The 19121-nt window shown below is 40.7% G+C and overlaps 1 protein-coding gene across 16 annotated transcripts in view; it reads left to right on the top strand.

The window, feature by feature from the left end:
• LOC142049890 (vasculin-like) overlaps positions 1–19121 on the top strand; it is a 59123-nt gene that overhangs the window by 24657 nt on the left and 15345 nt on the right. For 7 of the 16 annotated variants that reach the window (XR_012657848.1, XM_075078057.1, XM_075078060.1 and 4 more), the window contains exons 4-10: positions 6564–6683; positions 11696–11819; positions 12292–12515; positions 13725–13791; positions 16650–16834; positions 17628–17768; positions 18251–18415. Coding sequence is in view for 14 of the 16 variants with exons in the window: in XM_075078057.1 (XP_074934158.1) it covers positions 6621–6683; positions 11696–11819; positions 12292–12515; positions 13725–13791; positions 16650–16834; positions 17628–17768; positions 18251–18415 (969 nt within the window). In the remaining 2 variants the exon portion in view is untranslated. Of the gene's footprint in view, positions 1–1138; positions 6684–7356; positions 7429–11661; positions 11820–12291; positions 12516–12589; positions 12649–13724; positions 13792–14000; positions 14083–16649; positions 16835–17627; positions 17769–18250; positions 18416–19121 lie in introns of those variants that run through there. The other 9 variants (XR_012657849.1, XM_075078061.1, XM_075078069.1 and 6 more) reach the window with 8 other exon arrangements.

The following is a 19121-nucleotide window of genomic DNA, read 5'->3' as shown; positions in this document are numbered from 1 at the left end:
CATCTTGTCCTGCCCGGAATGGCCCAAGGCCTACTGCATGAACTATTTCTCGTTTAATCTGTTCAAAGGCTTGTTGTTGCTCATGGCCCCATTTAAAATCATTCTTCTTCTGGGTCACTTGATAGAGAGGGCTTACGATCAGACTGTAATTTGGAATATGCATTCTCCAAAACCCCACAATGCCCAAGAAAGCTTGTGTTTCCTTTTTGCTAGTTGGTAGAGACATGGCTACTATTTTGTTGATCACATCCATTGGGATCTGACGATGTCCATCTTGCCATTTGATTCCTAAGAACTGGATCTCTTGTGTGGGTCCCTTCACCTCGCTTTGTTTTATGGCAAAACCGGCCTTCGGAAGGATTTGGACTATTTTCTCTCCTTTCTCAAAAACTATTTCTGCTGTGTTGCCCCACACAATGATGTCATCAATGTATTGAAGGTGTTCTGGAGCTTCTCCCTGTTCCAGTACAGTCTGGATCAGTCCATGGCAAATGGTAGGACTGTGTTTCCACCCCTGGGGCAGTCGATTCCAGGTGTACTGGACGCCCCTCCATGTGAAAGCAAACTGTGGCCTGCACTCTGCTGCCAGAGGGATTGAGAAGAATGCATGAGCAATATCAATTGTGGCATACCACTTGGCTGCCTTGGACTCCAGTTCGTATTGAAGTTCTAGTATGTCTGGCACAGCAGCACTCAATGGTGGAGTGACTTCATTCAGGCCACGATAGTCTACTGTTAGCCTCTGCTCTCCATTAGACTCTCCATTAGACTTCTGCAGTGGCCATATAGGACTTGTAAAAGGGTCTTATTGATCACTCCTTGGCTCTCCAGTCGACGAAGCAGCTCATGGATGGGAACCAGGGAGTCTCGGTTGCTGCGATATTGCCACCGGTGCACTGTTGTGGTGGCAATCAGCACCTGTTGTTCTTTGACCCTCAGCAACCCCACCACAGAAGGGTCCTTCTAGAGGCCAGGCAAGGTAGACAGCTGTTTAATTTTCCTCCGTCTCCAAGGCAGCTACACCAAAAGCCCATTTGTACCCTTTTGGGTCCTTGAAATACCCTCTCCTGAGGTAGTCTATGCCAAGGATGCATGGAGCCTCTGGGCCAGTTACAATGGGGTGCTTCTGCCACTCATTGCCAGTTAGGCTCACTTTGGCCTCCAATACAGTTAGCTCTTGGGATCCCCCTGTCACTCCAGCAATACTGATGGGTTCTTCCCCTAGATAGTTTGATGGCATTAAGGTGCACTGTGGACCAGTGTCCACTAAAGCTTTATACTCCTGTGGGTCGGACGTGCCAGGCCATCGGATCCACACAGTGCAGTAAACCCGGTTATCCCTTTCCTCCACCCGGCTGGAGGCAGGGCCCCTCTAGCCCTGATTGTACAATTTTTGCTCACTTGTAAATATGAATCACAAGTGTTTCTATTAAGATCAGAATGAAAATCAGTGCTTCTGTTTTTCTGTCTGGGGATTTGCTTACTGGAAACTGGAGCAGTAGCTTCCCTGGAGGAGCCCCTGACTGATTGTTTTTCTTGCAGCTCACGTGCCCATGCCTCTAGGTTCGAGGTAGGTTTTGCATCCCTCTTCATGTTCTTTCTGTGGTTATGGAGGTAAAACCATGGGGTGTCCCGTCATGTGTATCCTTTCTGTTGAGTAAAGGGACGCTTACTCCTAACGGCTGAGATACGGGTCCCTACTGGTGGGGAGTAGGACTTATCTTCATTGAATTGCTGGAACTCCCAGGACAGTTTCTCCATAGCCGAGTCGAGGGAGGAACAGAGATTTGCTTCATACTCCTAGAGTTTATTAATCACCTCTGCCACTGTTGGTGTCTCGTCATCTTTCCAGGATATTATTGCAAATGAGTTTCTATGCGTTGATGGTGCGCTCCCTACAAACATCCACCACATGGGTCGCGTGCACTGGGCTGCTTCTGGATCTTTGGATGACTGTTGATCGTCTAGGTCACTATTACTCACCTCAAGTACGGCTAGTTCCCTCTAGTTATGGATACATTTCTATATGGTCATCAGTTTTCCTAGGTGAAATACAATATCTTCTTTGAAGGGGTACCTTTATCTGACACCTGACAGGACTCGCCTCCAGAGGCTGAGGGATTGTTTCCTTTTTCCAAGTGCTTTGTCAATGCCCCCTTCCCTAGAGAGGGATCCCAGTTGTTTGGCTTCCTTCCCCTCTAATTCTAGCCTGCTGGCCCCATTATCCTGGCATTGGAGCAACCAGGTGATAATGTGCTCACCTGAACTACGGCCGAAACCTTTCCGTATATCCTGCAACTCACTCAAGGATAGGGATCAGGTAGTTCCCGTTTCTTGTACCCATTCTTCCTCTTTCTCCTGTTCTTGTAATGGCCCTGGTTCTTCACTCTCTCTTTCTAAATGAGTTAACTTTCTCTTCCAAGATTTCTTCTTGTGTATAGCGGCGACTGATACTGGCATGGGTTGATCCTCTGATTCAGCTGCAACACTTGTCACGGGGGTTGGAGTGGCCGCAGTGCTTCTCACTTTCCTTGTCTTTGTCATTTTAGATCCAGAGGCCTTCTCTTCCCCTTGGGGGTACTGAATAGTGTTAAATAGGTCTTGATAGGCATGAGCCAGGCCCCAGCACATTGTAGTGATTGTACCTTTCTGGGATTGCCAGGGTGACAACATGCTTCCTCCAAATATTCTACTAATTTTTCATAATTCTGCACTTGTTCAGGGGTGAAGTCCCACGACACTGGGGGTGCCTATCCTCTTAGGCATTTGCCCATATGTCGTGGTTTAGCCGGCAGCTCAGCCCCACACAGTCGCTCGCTCACTTCCCCACTGGTAGATAGGGGAGAGAATCAGAAGGGTAACGCTCGTGGGCTGGGATAAGAACAGTTTAATAATTAAAATTAACAGAAACAACAATAGAAATGCAATGGAAAGGAGAACAACGAGAGGCACAAAGCCCCGGGGGAGGGGGAGGGGAGGGGGAATGAACTGCCGAAACAAAACGCACGCAATGCAGCTGCTCATCACCCGCCGACCGACGTCATGCCCGAGCTGCAAACTGCCCCCCTTAATATACTGGTCATGGTGTCACATGGTATGGAATGAACCTGCCATTAGCCAGTCGGGGTCAGCCGCCCCCACCATGGCCCTGCCCCTCCCAGCCCCGCCCCCCCACCCCCACCCCCCGCCTCGAGGCAGAGCTATGGAAGCTGGAAAGGTAGCCGACCCCCCACGGTGAGGAGAATTAACCCCTTCTCAGCCAAAACTAGCACACCAATCTATCCGACATACCCTGCCACACATAGCTATCGAGCCTTGGGGTATATCTCTGGATGATATTCTTAAGTTGCTTATTAACCTTAGACAGAACTGACACTGTCTGCCAAAGTAATTCCAGCAGATATATCTTAACTACCCAAGGATGTTCAAGATGCTGAAAAGTTGTTGTAATGAAGGAGGAGACATTATATAAGAAGGTAGCTAAGGTGCCATTCTGTATTTCCTCCATAAAAAACTCTCAGAGGAGGAGGTATAATTGCTAATTGTCTCCAGGAGGTGGTAGCTGAAGTACAGTAACGGCTTCCATGCAAGACCCAAATAACTGATAACGGTCAAGGCCAGCATTTTAATAACAAATCTCCTAGGCAAAACATCTCTAATCGCTGCAGAGCTCAGCAAAGTACAAAAACCAACAGCAATTTTTAATGTGTACTTTACAATCAGCATGGTAAAGACTGGACAAACTAATGTTGAGAACAGATTTTTCAGTGCTGTGACTAGCAACTGTTGTTATCTCAAACCCTTCGAGCTCCATCTTGGGCGCCAATAAGGACTGTCGTGGTTCAGCCTCAGCTGGCAACTAAACACCACGCAGCCGCTCGCTCACTCCCCCCACCCCTGTGGGATGGGGGAGAGAATCGGAAGAGCAAAAGCAAAAAAAAAAACCAGACTTGTGGGTTGACATAAGAACAGTTTAATAATTAAAGTAAAATAATAGTGATAATAAAGATTATTATAGTAATAACAATAATGATAATGTAATACAAAGGAAAAGGGACAAAAACAGAAACACAAACGATACAACTGACCACCACCCATCGACCGACGCTGCTGGTCCCCGATTGCTGCCTCCCTCCCCTGGCCAGCCCCTCCCAGTTAACATACTGGGCACGACGTTACATGATACGGAATATCCCTTTGGTCAGTTTGAATCCGCTCTCTTAGCTGTGCCCCCTCCCCTCACGGCTTCTTGTGCACCCGGCAGAGCATGGGAAGCTAGAAAAGTCCTTGACTAGTACAAGCACTACCCAGCAACAACTAAGCCATCGGTGTGTTATCAACATTGTTTTCATACTAAGTCCAAAGCACAGCACTATACTGGCTACAGTGCAGAAAATTAACTCTGTCCCAGCTGAAACCATGAGACACCTCAGCCCTTGATTTATGTGCAAAAGTAAAAGGTAGTGATGTTAGTAAGTTAAGAATAAACTTTTTCATGGCAGTTGGATAAATAGTAGTGTTAGGAAGCTTGACTAGTTTTCTAAAAACAGTAAAACTAATTTATTAAGAAATCACATTGTTAGTGCTTTTGTTATCCCATACCTAATAGCCGATTCACCAAGAACTTGGTAATACTTTTTGGGTTCTTTGTTATGTTCTTATTTGGTATAAACCTAATCTCTCCATTTGTTTTCTAGACTGGAAGTGCCTTGGTCTGAAGATCGTTGTTGTTGTGCTGATCTTCCAGTATTGATACCTGTCTTGGTCCTTTCTAAAAATTTCATGATTCTCTTGCTTGGAGATGAGAACTGTATCTGAGGGAAGGAGGGAAAAAAAAATATTTTTCTTGCTGTAGTCTGTTCACATTTGATTTGCTGTTTCTTAATTTAACATCTCTTACATTGGTTCATCTGTAAACATATATCCTCTTCTGTTTCTATACTGTTGCTGAGCATGATTAATCAGTAAAAGTGACCTTGGTTCCTGTTAGAAAGAGAAGCCATTTTAGTGAGCATTCTATGACTCTAGAACTTCCGTGTTTTGGGTTTGGGGTTTTTTTGGTGTTGTTTTTGTGTGGGTTTTTTTTGGGTTTTTTTTGTGTTTTGTTTTTTTTTTAAATACTGGTCTGACATAATTGGATTCTTTAGAAAATTTCTCTGGAATTTCTTTTGAAATTAATTTAGAAGAGTGTGTTGGATGACTTCAGTAGAGTGATTTATAACAAGTTATTTGGGTGACACGTAGTTTAAAACTTGTCTCTGTTTAATGATAGTGGATTTTGTGCATCTTACCTTATAGTTTAACTCTGGTATCAGAGGTACCTAAAAACTTTAGTATGAGCTCACTGCATAAAAAAGAACTAGCAGCTCAATTTAGTAGTGCAGTTAAATGCTTACAAATCTGCTATACTTCCTTTTAGAAGTTGGAACATTCTCCTCTGTCACTGGAAGCCTGCAGTAGTCCTGTTCAGGCCAGAATACAACAATAATTATCAGATATCAAGTTCACATTCCACAGCTCTTACTAAAACTTACTCAAATTACAGCAGCTTTAGATTAAAGTGAACTCCATCTGTGCTCACTAACAGATCTGTGCTCACTAACAGATCTCCGCTCTGTTGTGCAGAGATGTGGAATATGCATTTATTTGGGTCTCCCTGTAAAATGCAAGTGGATGTTAATTATGTTTTCACTAGCTGAATTTCTAGTAGTGTGTATATAATGCTTTTGAGTCATTGACAATTTTGCAGTATTTAGCTGCAGAGCATGATTCACATACCCTTATAATTCAGGCAGTTGAATCTATTTCTTTCCTTTCTGTGATATTGTTCAGCTTCAGGTAATATAGTTTGCATTATCTTGCATTCTCTTGCTCGCTGAGAGATGTTTTCCCACCTGTGGAGAGAGCATGGGGTAGAAAAAGTACTCTTGGGTTTTATCTTGAGCCATTACCTTCTCTTGCCCATTTTCAAACTGGAGAATTTTACTGAATTTTGACAGTATTTCTGGACACGTAAACACTGTTTCCATTAAATCTAGAGAAAATATGGCTTGTGGTGGTCCTGAGCATTTAGTCTTTTATTAAGGAACTTTAATATGGCCCCTAAAATTAACTTTTAGGGACTAATTTGAAAAATCAGCTTCTAGGAAGCTAATGAAATGGCTCCTGCAATCCATTCTAGATAGTACCGGAAAATATTTCAACAAGCTAATTTTGCCACAGCTTTCTGATCAGACCTTACACAAGATGTTTCATCCCATTTATAAGAGGAAATAAAGGAGTGAATGTTACAGTTGTATTTTCATGATGCCTGTGATATATTTGATTAGTGTGACACTTTGGTAATAAAAGCACAGATGCTATAAATGAGATGAGGCTAGTTAGATTCTAAAAACAGATCTGTGTGAGAAAATAATACCAGAAAACAGAAGGGAAATAATGGTCAGAATGCCACAAGTGTAATCCTCTTGTAAGATAAGCATCTGAAAAGTACTAATTTCTTGGGTGTTTGGTGGTGTGGGTTTTTTTGTTTGTTTGGTTTGTTTTTTTTCCCCCAATTACAGGGACTTGCCATGAGGTGCTGAAGCCTTGTTTAATTGATTTGGAGAGACTGGACCTAAATGGCGCAGCATGACTTCGCTCCAGCCTGGCTTAATTTTCCTACTCCGCCATCATCAACAAAGGTATGCTCTTTACTGGTCTTTTGAACAGGCAGTCTCATTATTAGAGAAGTCTAAATGTCGTAACCTCAATCATAGTAAAAATGCAAATCACTTTATGAATATGTGAAGGATGATAACAGATGATATCTACCAAGCCTTGCTGTCGCAACAGCAAATAGTTGGACCTTGGTTATCAAGCTCATACCTCTGGTAGGGGTTTTCGCTTGAGCATCTGACTTCATGGAAAGAAGTATGTGCCTGGACACATTGTCAGAGCTGTTGTTGGATTAAGATTGCCTTAATCAGGAGTTTAAAATTAATTATAGTATTTTGTGCTAGAAGAACCGAGACAGGCATATGCTTAACGTTCTTGCTTCTGATTTTGCTCTGTCCTCTATACATTTTACAGAAGTGTTATTCTATCATTCAAGTGATTAAAAAAAAATATGTTTTTGAAATAGACCTTCTGAAATGGCTCTTCAGTTGCTGGTGGGATGGTTGTTACTACTGGTAGTTGTAGGGGAATAGACAGGGATCGGCGACCGGAAGATCACGGGATGTGACGGAAAGATAGACTCCTCCCCATAGGAGTGGCAGGAACAGGAAGCGCAAGAGCTATATAAGCGTGTGACGCAGCTAAATAAACGGACATTTTGTATCCATCATATTGATGTGTGTGCATCACTGTCCCCAGGGTGGGTAGAGCCCTGTGTCCCGGAGATATGCGGCCCAAGATAAGTTCTCCCGTAGAGGCGTACAGCAACAGGTAGTGTGTGGTGCTTTCAAATAGTTGTGTATTCTTGCAGTGGTTGTTTCATCTAAACTACTGTTACTTTATACCATGAGACAGCTTGGAAACAATAAATGGCAATCTCTGAATCATTAGGATTTGTAAGTATTCTGGGAAGTCTTGAATACGTCTGTCTCATATAAATGTTGGTTTTGTTTTTTTCCTGGCCTATCCTTCTACTCTTTCTTAATTTGTGCGAATGCAGAAGCAGAGGCAGCACTGGATATTTCAAACTCCTGTCATCTGTTTTATTTCCCTATTTGTAGACATGTCACCTTCATTATAACCTTTTGAATGCAGTATCCATATCTGCAGCTGTGAGAGTGGCATTGCCTTGCTTTAATGTATTTATGTAAGCTTCTTGCTGTCTTTCATGTCCATGGAAAATGTTTAGCCTTTATAAACTTATGGAAATAGGCTTGCGCTATTGTTAAATGCACAGTCGGCTGTCAGTATTAGTTGTGTTCCCATTACTTATATATGTCTATACACACACACATACACGCAGACATTTTTTAAGTCAGGTCATTGAATGTCCTTATTTATTATATTGCTCTATTCATCTTTTTTTCTACGCTGATCTAGCTAGCTGCTTTGTTTAGTATAGTCTATCAGCAACTGTCAGTTGCTCTTCTGGGAACATTAGGCCTATCTGTTCCAGGATGGTTCCTGTGATATGTTTGCTTTCATTCTACTTGATTGCTGAGATATTCAACTCTCTTGATCTGCGTTTTCCTATTGAAACACATTTTCAATCAAAAAAGTAATCAGAGCTTAGTTTAATATGGTGTCACGATTGCAAAACAATCTTTCTCCGCATAGTTCAACAATCTGTTGGAAGAGCTTTACCTGCATACTTAAAGTGTCAATATAGCAGGATAAAATTAAATTCCAGCACTACCCCAGTACTACTCAAATACATCTGGAGTGTGGGTTGTATTTGTCACCTCATTCCTGAATTGTGGGAAATTTCATTGCAAGCATATGTTGTGGATCCTGCTCTCTTCCATGAATCTTTGCCTCAAGGAGTTTAGATGCTTCCTTTCTTCTCTTCCAAAAACTCTGTAGTTGTATATTTTTTCTCCATTATAGTCTTTGTGCTTCATTGTTTGAAATGCAGCTTATTTCCTTGCGTTACCTCTTCCCTCAATGATCAGCATTCTGTGATATAGAGCACATTTGGCTATTAAACACTTGAAAAGTCTTTTTGGTCCTACCCAACGTGTAGTAATTCCTAGTTTACAGAAAAAAGCTTATCCTGTCATTCCTCTACAAGACAGGTCTCAAATGTTGTGCCACCCTGCTCCCTGTCCCCACCATTTCCTAGAACAGATGTTTATTTCTGCTTTCCATAGCTCAACAAAGCAGCTGAAGAGAAGAGCAGGCAAGAGGGATGAAGAGGAAGAATGGGGTGAGGAAGGCAAGGTGTCTCATGTTTCATGCAGAATGGAGCTGAGATGAGGCTATGGGATCAACAACATTTAGACTTGAGAAGGAGAAACTGAACTCTGCCTGGTCAGTTTTTATTTCCCTGAAAGAGGCACTTTTAGGAATTGCATCTTTGAGTTTGGTTTCCTCCTCAGTCCTGGGTAGCCAAAGTTTTCCCTTACGTAGGTAAAGGCTAGCATTAGAAAAACTTGATGCCAGGAAGCTGGGATTGTGAATGAGTTTTCTTAATGTGACTGATACAGATTACAGCTTGATGGAAATCCATCTTGCCTATTGCTGATGATTTCCTCTTAAGGATAAGCTTTTATATCATCTCCCTGTCATTTACATAGCAAAGTCTACCAAGATAGCTGGGTATTCATTGCTCAGTAGCTTTAGTTCAGGTCTGGAACTAATATATTTCCATCAGTGCAATATTGCAGTTGAGCAGGTGGAAATGGGAAAGTGTTGTGAATAGCAAAGCCATCTTGGGATATGGACGAAACTTTTCAGAAAGGATTGCTGTAAAATGTGTATGGTGAGATTGCAGATAGACTGGTAAATTCAGTAGTTTTTGCAAGCTTACTGTTACTTCACGTTAAGCAATAAGACTTATACTTCAAAAATCTGTATTGCTTGCTTTCTTGATGGCTGGATCAAGTCAGATAATTTCTCAACTTCCAGAAAAATTGGCAGTAGTTTTCGTGTTGCTTACAAAGTTTACTGTCATCTTTGCCACAAGAGGCTTGATAGACTGATACACCCATCATGTGGGGAAAATGAAAACTGCATGATCTTTGCATGCAATTTAGAGACTTTAGATGCATTATATCAAGTACAACTTAAACACTATATAGAAAGTGCTGTCAGTTGTAGTTTGTGAAAATGTGATTGTTCTTCAAAGTTCATACAAAAAAAAAAACAAGTTAAACTCCAAAGGCAATATTAGAAGGTTGTCATATGAAAATGAACACATGAAGCTCTCTTCTAAAATTTCATCTATGATCAACAGATCTGGAGCTTTCAGAAATTTTTGGCAGCTTATTCAAAGTTTGTTTATAATGATTATTTTTTTTACTTAAATATTGAGATTCATTATAATTTGTTAACCGCTTAGATATTTTGATAATGTCTTGTGGTTTTCTGGTTTTTTTCTCTCCAAGTTTGTCAAGGAAATAATTCACTTCCCAGATCTCAAACTGAGAGGGAAATCCCTTTTCATTTGACTTCTATACAGTTTGGAAATACATATCTATTGCTTACTTCAGTTTGAATTTTAAGCAGTGGATTTTGAACAGCACCTTGAGCTCTGATGGGGCATTGTCAGTAGAACTTAGGTGTTATTTTCTGTGTGATTGTCTGGTGGGGGGGGGGGGGGGAGAAGGAAATAATTTCTTCAACATATTTTCCAAAGTAGGTAAACCTATTAATGTGATTTCCTTTTTTTCTGTCTGTCTTCTCACTTTGACCTGTGGAGTACTTTAAATATTAATATGGCTTGTTTAGAAGTTAATGGATAATAACTGTTGAAATAAACTTGGGGCTTTAATTTTCAAACATGCACCATTACTGCTATACTCCCCCCCCACGTTACTCAATCTGGAGATGGAGCAAGCTTCAGGCAGCAAAGTTGATACTTTTGGTACAGTAAAGTTCATACTCCCTGGAACTACTAAGCTTACTTTGCTCACATTGTACATTTCCACATAGCTGTGCATTTATGCATTTGCAGCTGTTATGGCCCTGGGAAGTATTGGATCTCTTGTACATGTGCAATACAGTGGACATATGTGCACAGTATGTGCTGGAGGGAAGGGGGCTTTGCTTCATCTGCAGGTTGGCTGTGTGGCAGGGAGGTGTTGGGTAACACAGCTCTCCGCTATCACTCACTGGTGTATGCGTGGCATGTACAAGAGTAAGGCTAAGCACTACTTTTGCAGCATAAAAATCCAAGAATAAATTTTCAAGGTGTAACAGCAAAAGAAATGTTATAATGTTAAAATAGTAAAGCCAGATAGAAGTAATAGGGAAGACAGCTGCTGTAAGACATGATCTTTTTTGTTTTAATCACCTTAGGTATGAGTTCTAGTCAGGATGTGTTTTGATTTCTGAGTGCTATTCTCAACATAAGGTTTTGGTTTATAAAGTACTTCCTACTGGTATATTAAAGATTTACTTCTTCAAAATTTCTACAATGTCTACTTATAAGCTGATAATTTGAAGTATATTTGTGAATCTGTACACTTTTGACTCTAGGTTTTATTTGTGTTTCATAACTAGTTGCATTTACTTTATTAAGTTATAATGACATGGATAATTAACCGGGCCTTTTTTGGGGGTACAGCTGCCTCTGGTGGAAGCAACTCCTTGCTTTCTACGCAGTGCATGTGTGTAGTCTCTAACCTAACCACCCAAATTAAGATCCCAGACTTCTTTCCTGTCTTCCAAACTGTGATCACATATCCTTTGTTACCTTTTTTATTTTTTTTCTCTTCTGCCACATGTCACTTGTCCTTTGTCGTGCTGCCAAACCAAAATTAACACTTGGGTTTTTTTACTTTGTGTCACAAGCACGGTCCTCAGCACTGTTTCAGTGTCCTGGATCGGACGATATAGCTTCCATTTCTGTTAGCATGGGAGATGATGACATAACTCTCAACATACGAATACTTGAGAACTGCTGTATTGTCTGCCATTCATAGTCCTTTTAAAAATGGATTGTATATACCACAAGTAATGTACATATTACAGTTCTGATAATTCAGTTTTGTTATTAGTCAGATATCTCAGGTCTACCACTTGTGCTCCTTTACAGTCATCACTGAACTTTGAGAAACATTCTGAAAATTTTTTGTGGACAGAGAATCATTATGAAGCAAGTCACAGAAGACACAACTCTTCAGATGAGTTTGAGCCTAACGCTGGATGGCCTAATGGAGGTATAATTTAGCTTTCATGGAACATTTTAAATACGTTTACATTGTTGCTTTGTAGCACTTTGGCTAGACAAAAAGTCTGATGATAATAGCTGTCCTATGCCAAATGCTGTATTCTGTAGCAGAACAGAGGTAATGGGAAGACAGATCTGGGAGACGATGTTGGTTAAAGTAGTGTGAGTCCAGGTGTATTTCTCTCTTAAGAAGGAGGAGGTCAAGTTAATTCTCTAGCCACCAACATATGAGTAGTCAGAAAAGGGGTTTGGCTTCTTAATGTTGAACTACTATCCTCTTTCTTTGGCACTCTTTTGTGATATTCTTCCCTGCTGCTTATGTGAATGAAAACTAAGTTTACTCTGTTGTCACATCCCAGAATATAGAGCTGCTTGCTTAACTCCTCTACCAATTTTGCAAAAGTAGAATGTTCTTTCAAAACTGTTAGTAATTACATTTCTTTAAAATTTAAAAATCTAAGGGCATTTTGGGAAAAAAGAGAAGAATGGTTGGCGTTCACAAGGCAGAAATGGTACAGAAAATATAAACTATCGTGGGGGATACCATGGTGGAGGTTCCTGCACTCGTACCAGCGCTTTCCACTGTGGAAAAGGCCAAGGACTGCCTGAAAACAATGTATCTGATAATGAAACTGGGAAAAAGGAAGACAAGGAAATGCCCAAACAGTTTGAGGCTGAGGATTTTGTAAGTTAATTGTAATTATAATGAACAAGGTTTCATTGTTTTGTTTCTGCAACTGTCATTTTGTCCATTACAAGGTACTTCATGAGATTTCACCAGTTACAGATCATCATATAAGGGATCACCCTTCCCATAGGTAAGAGGGCGTTAGTCATTTGTCCGCTAACTTGTTTCTCTTTTTAATATCCAGTTTTTTATCATTATGTTTTTATTATTGTCACTTAAGTGTTTAAGTGCAACTATAATTGGGTTCTAAGTTTATTTCATACTATCTTACCACAGTTTACTGTGGCATGTGTATGTATTAAATTCTACACAAGTACCTTACTAGAAATCCAAAGTACTAACAAAATTATTTTTCTGCCACTGGCTGTTTGAGATCTCATGCTTCAACCTAAAACTGTAGAATGTAAGGGGAAGGGTGAGTTTCCTCTTTGAAGAACCATACATCACTGTGTTTTGCCTTCTCTGGACAAGTCATATAACTGTATTGACTGCTGCTTGAGATGTTTTGTTGGTGTCGTGGTTTAGCGGCAGCTCAGCCCCACACAGTCGCTCGCTCACTCCCCCACCGGTAGATGGGGGAGAGAATCAGAAGGGTAACACTCGTGGGTTGGGATAAGAACAGTTTAATAATTAAAATTAAAAGAAACAACAGTAGAAATGCAATGGAAAGGAGAACAACGAGAGGCGCAAAGCCCCGGGGGAGGGGGAAGGGAGGGGAGAGGGGGAACGAACCGCCGAAACAAACTGCACGCGCCGCAGCCGCTCGCCGCCCGCCGACCCGACGCCGCGCCGCCTCCGCGCTGCCACTGCCCCCCCCCCCTCAATATACTGGTCATGGTGTCACATGGTATGGAATGAACCTGCCATTGGCCTTTCGGGGTCAGCCGTCCCCACCATGGCCCTGCCCCTCCCAGCCCCCCCCCTCCCCCCCACGCGGCAGAGCGTGGGAAGCTGGAAAGGCAACCGCCCCCCACAGTGAGGAGAATTAACCCCTTCTCAGCCAAAACCGGCACAGTTGGAAAAGAGAAATAAGTGGGTGCTGATCTTTTTGGGTCGCGGGGGAATTGTCTAGTCTGTCTCTATTTAAAAATCTTTGACAGCAGAGGTCATACTTCCAATATTATTGTGACTCTATTTCATTGGTCCTATAATTCAAGACTTTTATTTTTAAATTTTATTTTCAATAATGATAAATTTTCCTTTCAGCCATCTTTGAATCCTGAATATGAGAGAACAACAAGCCAGAATAAGTCTTTAGCGACAGGTGTGTGGGGTGAGTATTTTTGATGTTTCTAAATATAAAAATGTAGTGGAGATCTGAAGTTGGTTTTAATTGAAACATAGGAATTTTTTTTAGAATATTACAAAAGTATAGATTGAAATTGAGGAAACTTCAATATTATTACGATGTAAGTATCCTTTTGTTAGAGAGGTGACACTTCCATTTGGATATCAGTCTGTTGGTCTGTAGATGCAGCCACAACTAGGATTCTTTCCAAAAACAAGTATACGTCGTCTTGTAAAGAAGTCAAGAATTTATCTCCCAAGAGGAAATGCAATGAAGGTGGGTCACTGTCGTGGTTTAGCCGGCAGCTCAGCCCCACACAGTCGCTCGCTCACTCCCCCACTGGTAGATGGGAGAGAGAATCAGAAGGGTAACGCTCGTGGGTTGGGATAAGAACAGTTTAATAATTAAAATTAAAAGAAACAACAGTGGAAATGCAATGGAAAGGAGAACAACGAGAGGCGCAAAACCCCGGGGGAGGGGGTAGGGGAACGAACCGCCGAAACAAACCGCACACGATGCAGCCGCTCACCGCCCGCCAACCCGGCGATGCAGCCGCTCCCCAGCTGTAAACTGCCCCCCCTTAATATACTGGTCATGGTGTCACATGGTATGGAATGAACATGCCATTGGCCAGTCGGGGTCAGCCGCCCCAGCCGTGGCCCTGCCCCTCCCAGCCCCCTGCCACGTGGCAGAGCGCCAGAGTGCGGGAAGCTGGAAAGGTAGCCGACCCCCCACAGTGAGGAGAATTAACCGCTTCTCAGCTAAAACCAGCACAGTCACCTAAACTAGTGATGTGATTGCTAGCTGAAGACTTCGTAAACGAATGCTCCTGACTGATTAGAGCTGTTGGAAGATCTTGGAGAGAAACCTAGGAGGGCTGGGAAGAGCAGGTTAGTTTGCAGAGATTTAAGGTCTCTTCCTGGAAGCAAATGTCTTAAGCTGTTGGTTGTGTTTATGAATTACTTGTAAGAAAGCCAATCCTGAGAGTGGGCCTTTAACTGAACTGTTGTCTAGGTTTGTTTTCTCATCTCCACCTGATAAATTTGGCTACCGCTTTACAGTTCTGTGGGCTTTAAGTAGTGAATTGTTCACTCTAAGAAGGTGGCAGCTTTAGACTGCACAGGTTTTAAAGTAATCAAGTTACTCAAAATAAGAACCTTTCTCTTTGAGGAAATAAGTTTAATTAAACATAAAAGCTTCAACTTACTGTTGTTAATAGTGAGGTCTGAAACTTGTTGCTCATTTTAAATGGTACTTTAATTTGCTGATTCTTTTTTTTCATACTTCCCCAGTGTGTTTTGCGTTCTTAGGTAACACTAGGTGTAGGCCAACCCCTCAATATAAATATCTAATTGCTAAGAACTTTTGCAGGAGCCTAAACAATTTGACTGCTTTCCGTTTTTGTGTATTTATCAGCTTTCATGTGAAAGTCAGGAGATATAGTTCTCTCTCAATAAAAGAGTAACAATAGCTAATTTTTTTCCCCAACCAAGTTGTGGAAAATTATATAGCAACTTGAGTGTTTTACAACCTTTGCAGCACTCTGGCTGTGGCTGCTGCATGATGCGGCTCAATTTGATCTGAGGGAGGGCAAGTTTTCCAGGCTCTTTAGGTATCGCTCTTCACAAGCAAAGGAAGGAACAGTTGTTAGCTACGTAGATCTGTAAGCTACAGTGCAGTGGCTTGTTACAGCTTACAGCTTGGTGTCTTACTTGGTTACAGCTCTGCTGTTGCAAGCCTTGTTTTGTAATTGAAAAACTGAAATTAAGGCTATTCTTATTCCCTATTAATGGAAACCTAATATTCAGGATGAGGAATTTTACCATCCCCTTTTAATGACTGTTAAAAATGTATACTTCTGTTAGATTCCATTTTAGCTTGTGTATATGGGATGGGAGCATGTGAGTATTATGAAAAGTCTTTTCATAAAGTTTAATGAGAGCTAAGTATGTAGTTACCACAAATGTTTTGTAACATCTACCTGCTAAACAAAGCTAAAATCACTTATGCTTTTAAGATAGGATTTTTTTAATATAGGATATGGTGACTCGACCTGTGAAGTAGAAATGCTTGCAGAGAGAGGAAATAATCTTGGAAAAGGTTGTTAATGTAGCATTGGAATGCATGTGCAAAAATAAAATTAGTGTTTTATTCACTTTTTTAAAACTTCAGAACTGTTTTTAATAGGTGTTCTTTCAAACTGTTAAATGTCAGTTACTTAGTGAATATGACAGCTGACTGTATGTCTCCAATTAGTGCTCTCTTGAGCCTGGAAATGGTATAAGCTTCAGATGTTCTATTATGCATAGAGATAGAGAAACTGGTCATTACCATGGTCCACAGTAGTATGCATCTCTTCTCTCATGTTTATAGAGAACATTGTGTGGAACATTTGGCTCTAAAATGAGTTGTTAATAAATACATGAGTAATTATTCTTTAGTAACCTTAAAGTGACATATGAAAACCATAATCTCTTTTGAAGATTAGGTAGCTATTAACAACTAATAGTATTTGGATTTTAGATTTGCAAACAAGAACTGTGTAGCTAGCTTCTTTGACTGAAGGATATATTTATTTTTCCAAAAGTAAAATTCCTCCATTGCCAAGTGAAATATTTTATAAAAGATGGTTGTGGGAAATGGAACAGAACTTGTGTTTACCCAGGTTTGTACAGTGTGTTATTTGTGGAACTAATACTGGACCAAGTTCCTGATTTATGCTGATTTGCTCTGGACCATATGGCTGTCCAGTACCCTATGAACTAGGGACTTAAGAATGTATACACATGCGTGCATATATATATATATATACACACACACACACTTTTTTTCATCCCCTCCAGAGTACCCTTTGAATCCTAAATCTAGATCTCCAAGAATGCTGGTCATTAAAAAGGGCGGTACAAAAGAACTGCAGATATCTGGATTCCCTGTAGTAGGAAGTCTTCATTCACAGCCAGTAAAGAATGGAACTGGCACAAGTGTTTATAAAGGATTAGCCCCTAAAACTGCTATTCCACCCGCAAAGGTGAGTCTTGAATACTGGTGGCATGAACAACATGCTGAAAAAAAATCATGCTCTAATTTTGAATGTGCTTATTTCACCCCCGAGAGTACTGTTCCTAGAGTATTATGCTTTCAAATTGTGCTAAGTGCAGAACATCCCAACAGTGAAGGGAAACGCTTTTTCTCATTTTTCTTTTGAAACTACACTGCAATTGGATCTTTTTTTCCCCCTCATTTACCTTTTTTGAGAAGTGCAAGAGCTGTCCAAGGGAGAGTGAAAAGGATGTTTTTAACTTACAGAATAGCAATGCCTTTTTTATATGTTTTTAACAGAAAAATAGATATCTAGTGGAGAGCTATAGTTGGCATAAACATACCTCCAGAATTTATCCTAGTTATTGATACAGATGTGCTTAGTGTCATTCTGGTCCCTCTCCATATGCAACTTTCCATGTTCATCTTTTGATTTTATTTCAGGAATTTTTCTGTGCTCCTGAGAGCATCTGATGGAGCTGTTAACTCTCTTAACATACTGCATTAAAAACACTACTTCCAACTGTTGAAGACTCATATACATCAAATATGAGGGTTTTAATTGTTTGTAAATTTAAGTCTATATAAAAAGTGTAAACAGTATTTGTGGGATAGGATGAATTGCTCATAAACTGTCTCTTTTCCACAATAAAACAGGTATTTGCTGTAAATTATGGTTGTAGTTATGATTAACTTTTGCTTAATCGTTTTTCTAAATATTCCTGAAAATAATCCTATTGTAGTTAATGACTCTCTAAATTTTTGTTTAAATTTTTGTTTAGCCTACGCAGTGGAAAAGCCAAGCAAAAGAAAATAAACTTGGGAATCCATTTTCTCATGAATCTGCATATGGTATTGGCAATTTCAGTCCTTTCAGAAGAACTGCCAAGGCATTTACTGTATCACAGAATTCAGTGAAAGAGGTAAAGCAATGTCTGTAGTCTTTATCAAATTTAAGAAATTTTAAATTTGTTTTGTTGGATAACTGGATCAGTAAGTTTTATACAGAACTATATTAAAGAAGTTTATTTTTGTGGAAATTAGTGTGGGAGAGAAAATTACAGAAGGTACATCACTGCAATATTTGCTTTGTAAGTTTGATTTGGAGTAAAAATGGTGCATTAGGAAGTATAACCTGGTAGGTTTAAACTTCAAAACTGCTAATAGTGTGATACACTTCAGAAGGTCCACTGTTTGTTAGCAGGGCTCCATAAGCCTTCATCTCTGGGGTTACATGTAAGAACTATATATACTGAAATAGAAATATCTTCCCTCTGCTTTTGACTGTGGATATACGTGAAACCTGAAACCACAAGTGCCTGTGAGTCTTTGTCTTTCATTCAAAGTTCTCTAAATGAATACATTTCTAATAGTCGTTCTTTTTTCTGACACCCCCACCCCCCAGTGTAATCGGTCAAATTCGTCATCCCCTACTGACAAAGTTGGTCAGCCTCGTTTAACAAAATTGACAAGAACACGGACTGATAAGAAGAGTGAATTTCTGAAAGCATTGAAACAAGGTAGAGTTGAAGAGGAACGTGAGGATGAGAAGCACGCTGGGCAAGAGAAGGTAGTTTTGTTCATACCTATTGTAGATCCAGCAGTAACAGTTCTCAGACTGACCATAAACAACTACTTATTTGGCTGTAAACAGTTATTAAGTCATGGCCTTGATACCTAAATGAGGGAAAGGAAGTACCTTTTGGTGAATTTCAAAAAACGTACTCCAAGTACTACTCTTTCTCCAGTACTACCTAGTAGTTGTCTCTTCTTTCTGCAGTATTTGCTCATACCTGTTAGGGAAAGATATGCCTGAGTTATTAGCAACAAAAACATGAATAAATAAGCTCAGTACACTAACCTAATCATTGTGAAGGGCAGTGTTTCACACTGTTGTGTTTTAGCCCCAGTCAGCAAATAAGCACCACACAGCTGCTTGCTCACGCCCCGCTACCCCAGTGGGATGGGGGAGAGAATTGAAAGGGACAAAATAAGAAAACGCGTGGGTTGAGATAAAGACAGTTTAATAAGTAAAGCAAAAGCCACACAGACAGTCAAAGCAAAAAAACCAAAAGGAGCTTATTCACTATTTCCCATCGGCAGGCAGGTGTTCAGCCAGTTGCTCTGCTTCTATTGCTGTAACCGCCCCCATAGGGCCTTTGCTGCCATCCGTGAGTCAATATAGAGATAGAGCACTGGCCACTTTTCCCACTGAGCAATGTCTAAAACCAGCAAGATGGCTTTCACCACTTCAAACTGGAGTGATTCACCTTCTC

This window comes from Phalacrocorax aristotelis, chromosome W, assembly GCF_949628215.1.
Source record: "Phalacrocorax aristotelis chromosome W, bGulAri2.1, whole genome shotgun sequence".
Classification (NCBI taxonomy): Eukaryota; Metazoa; Chordata; class Aves; order Suliformes; family Phalacrocoracidae; genus Phalacrocorax; species Phalacrocorax aristotelis.
This window is presented reverse-complemented; position numbering and strand designations above follow the sequence as displayed.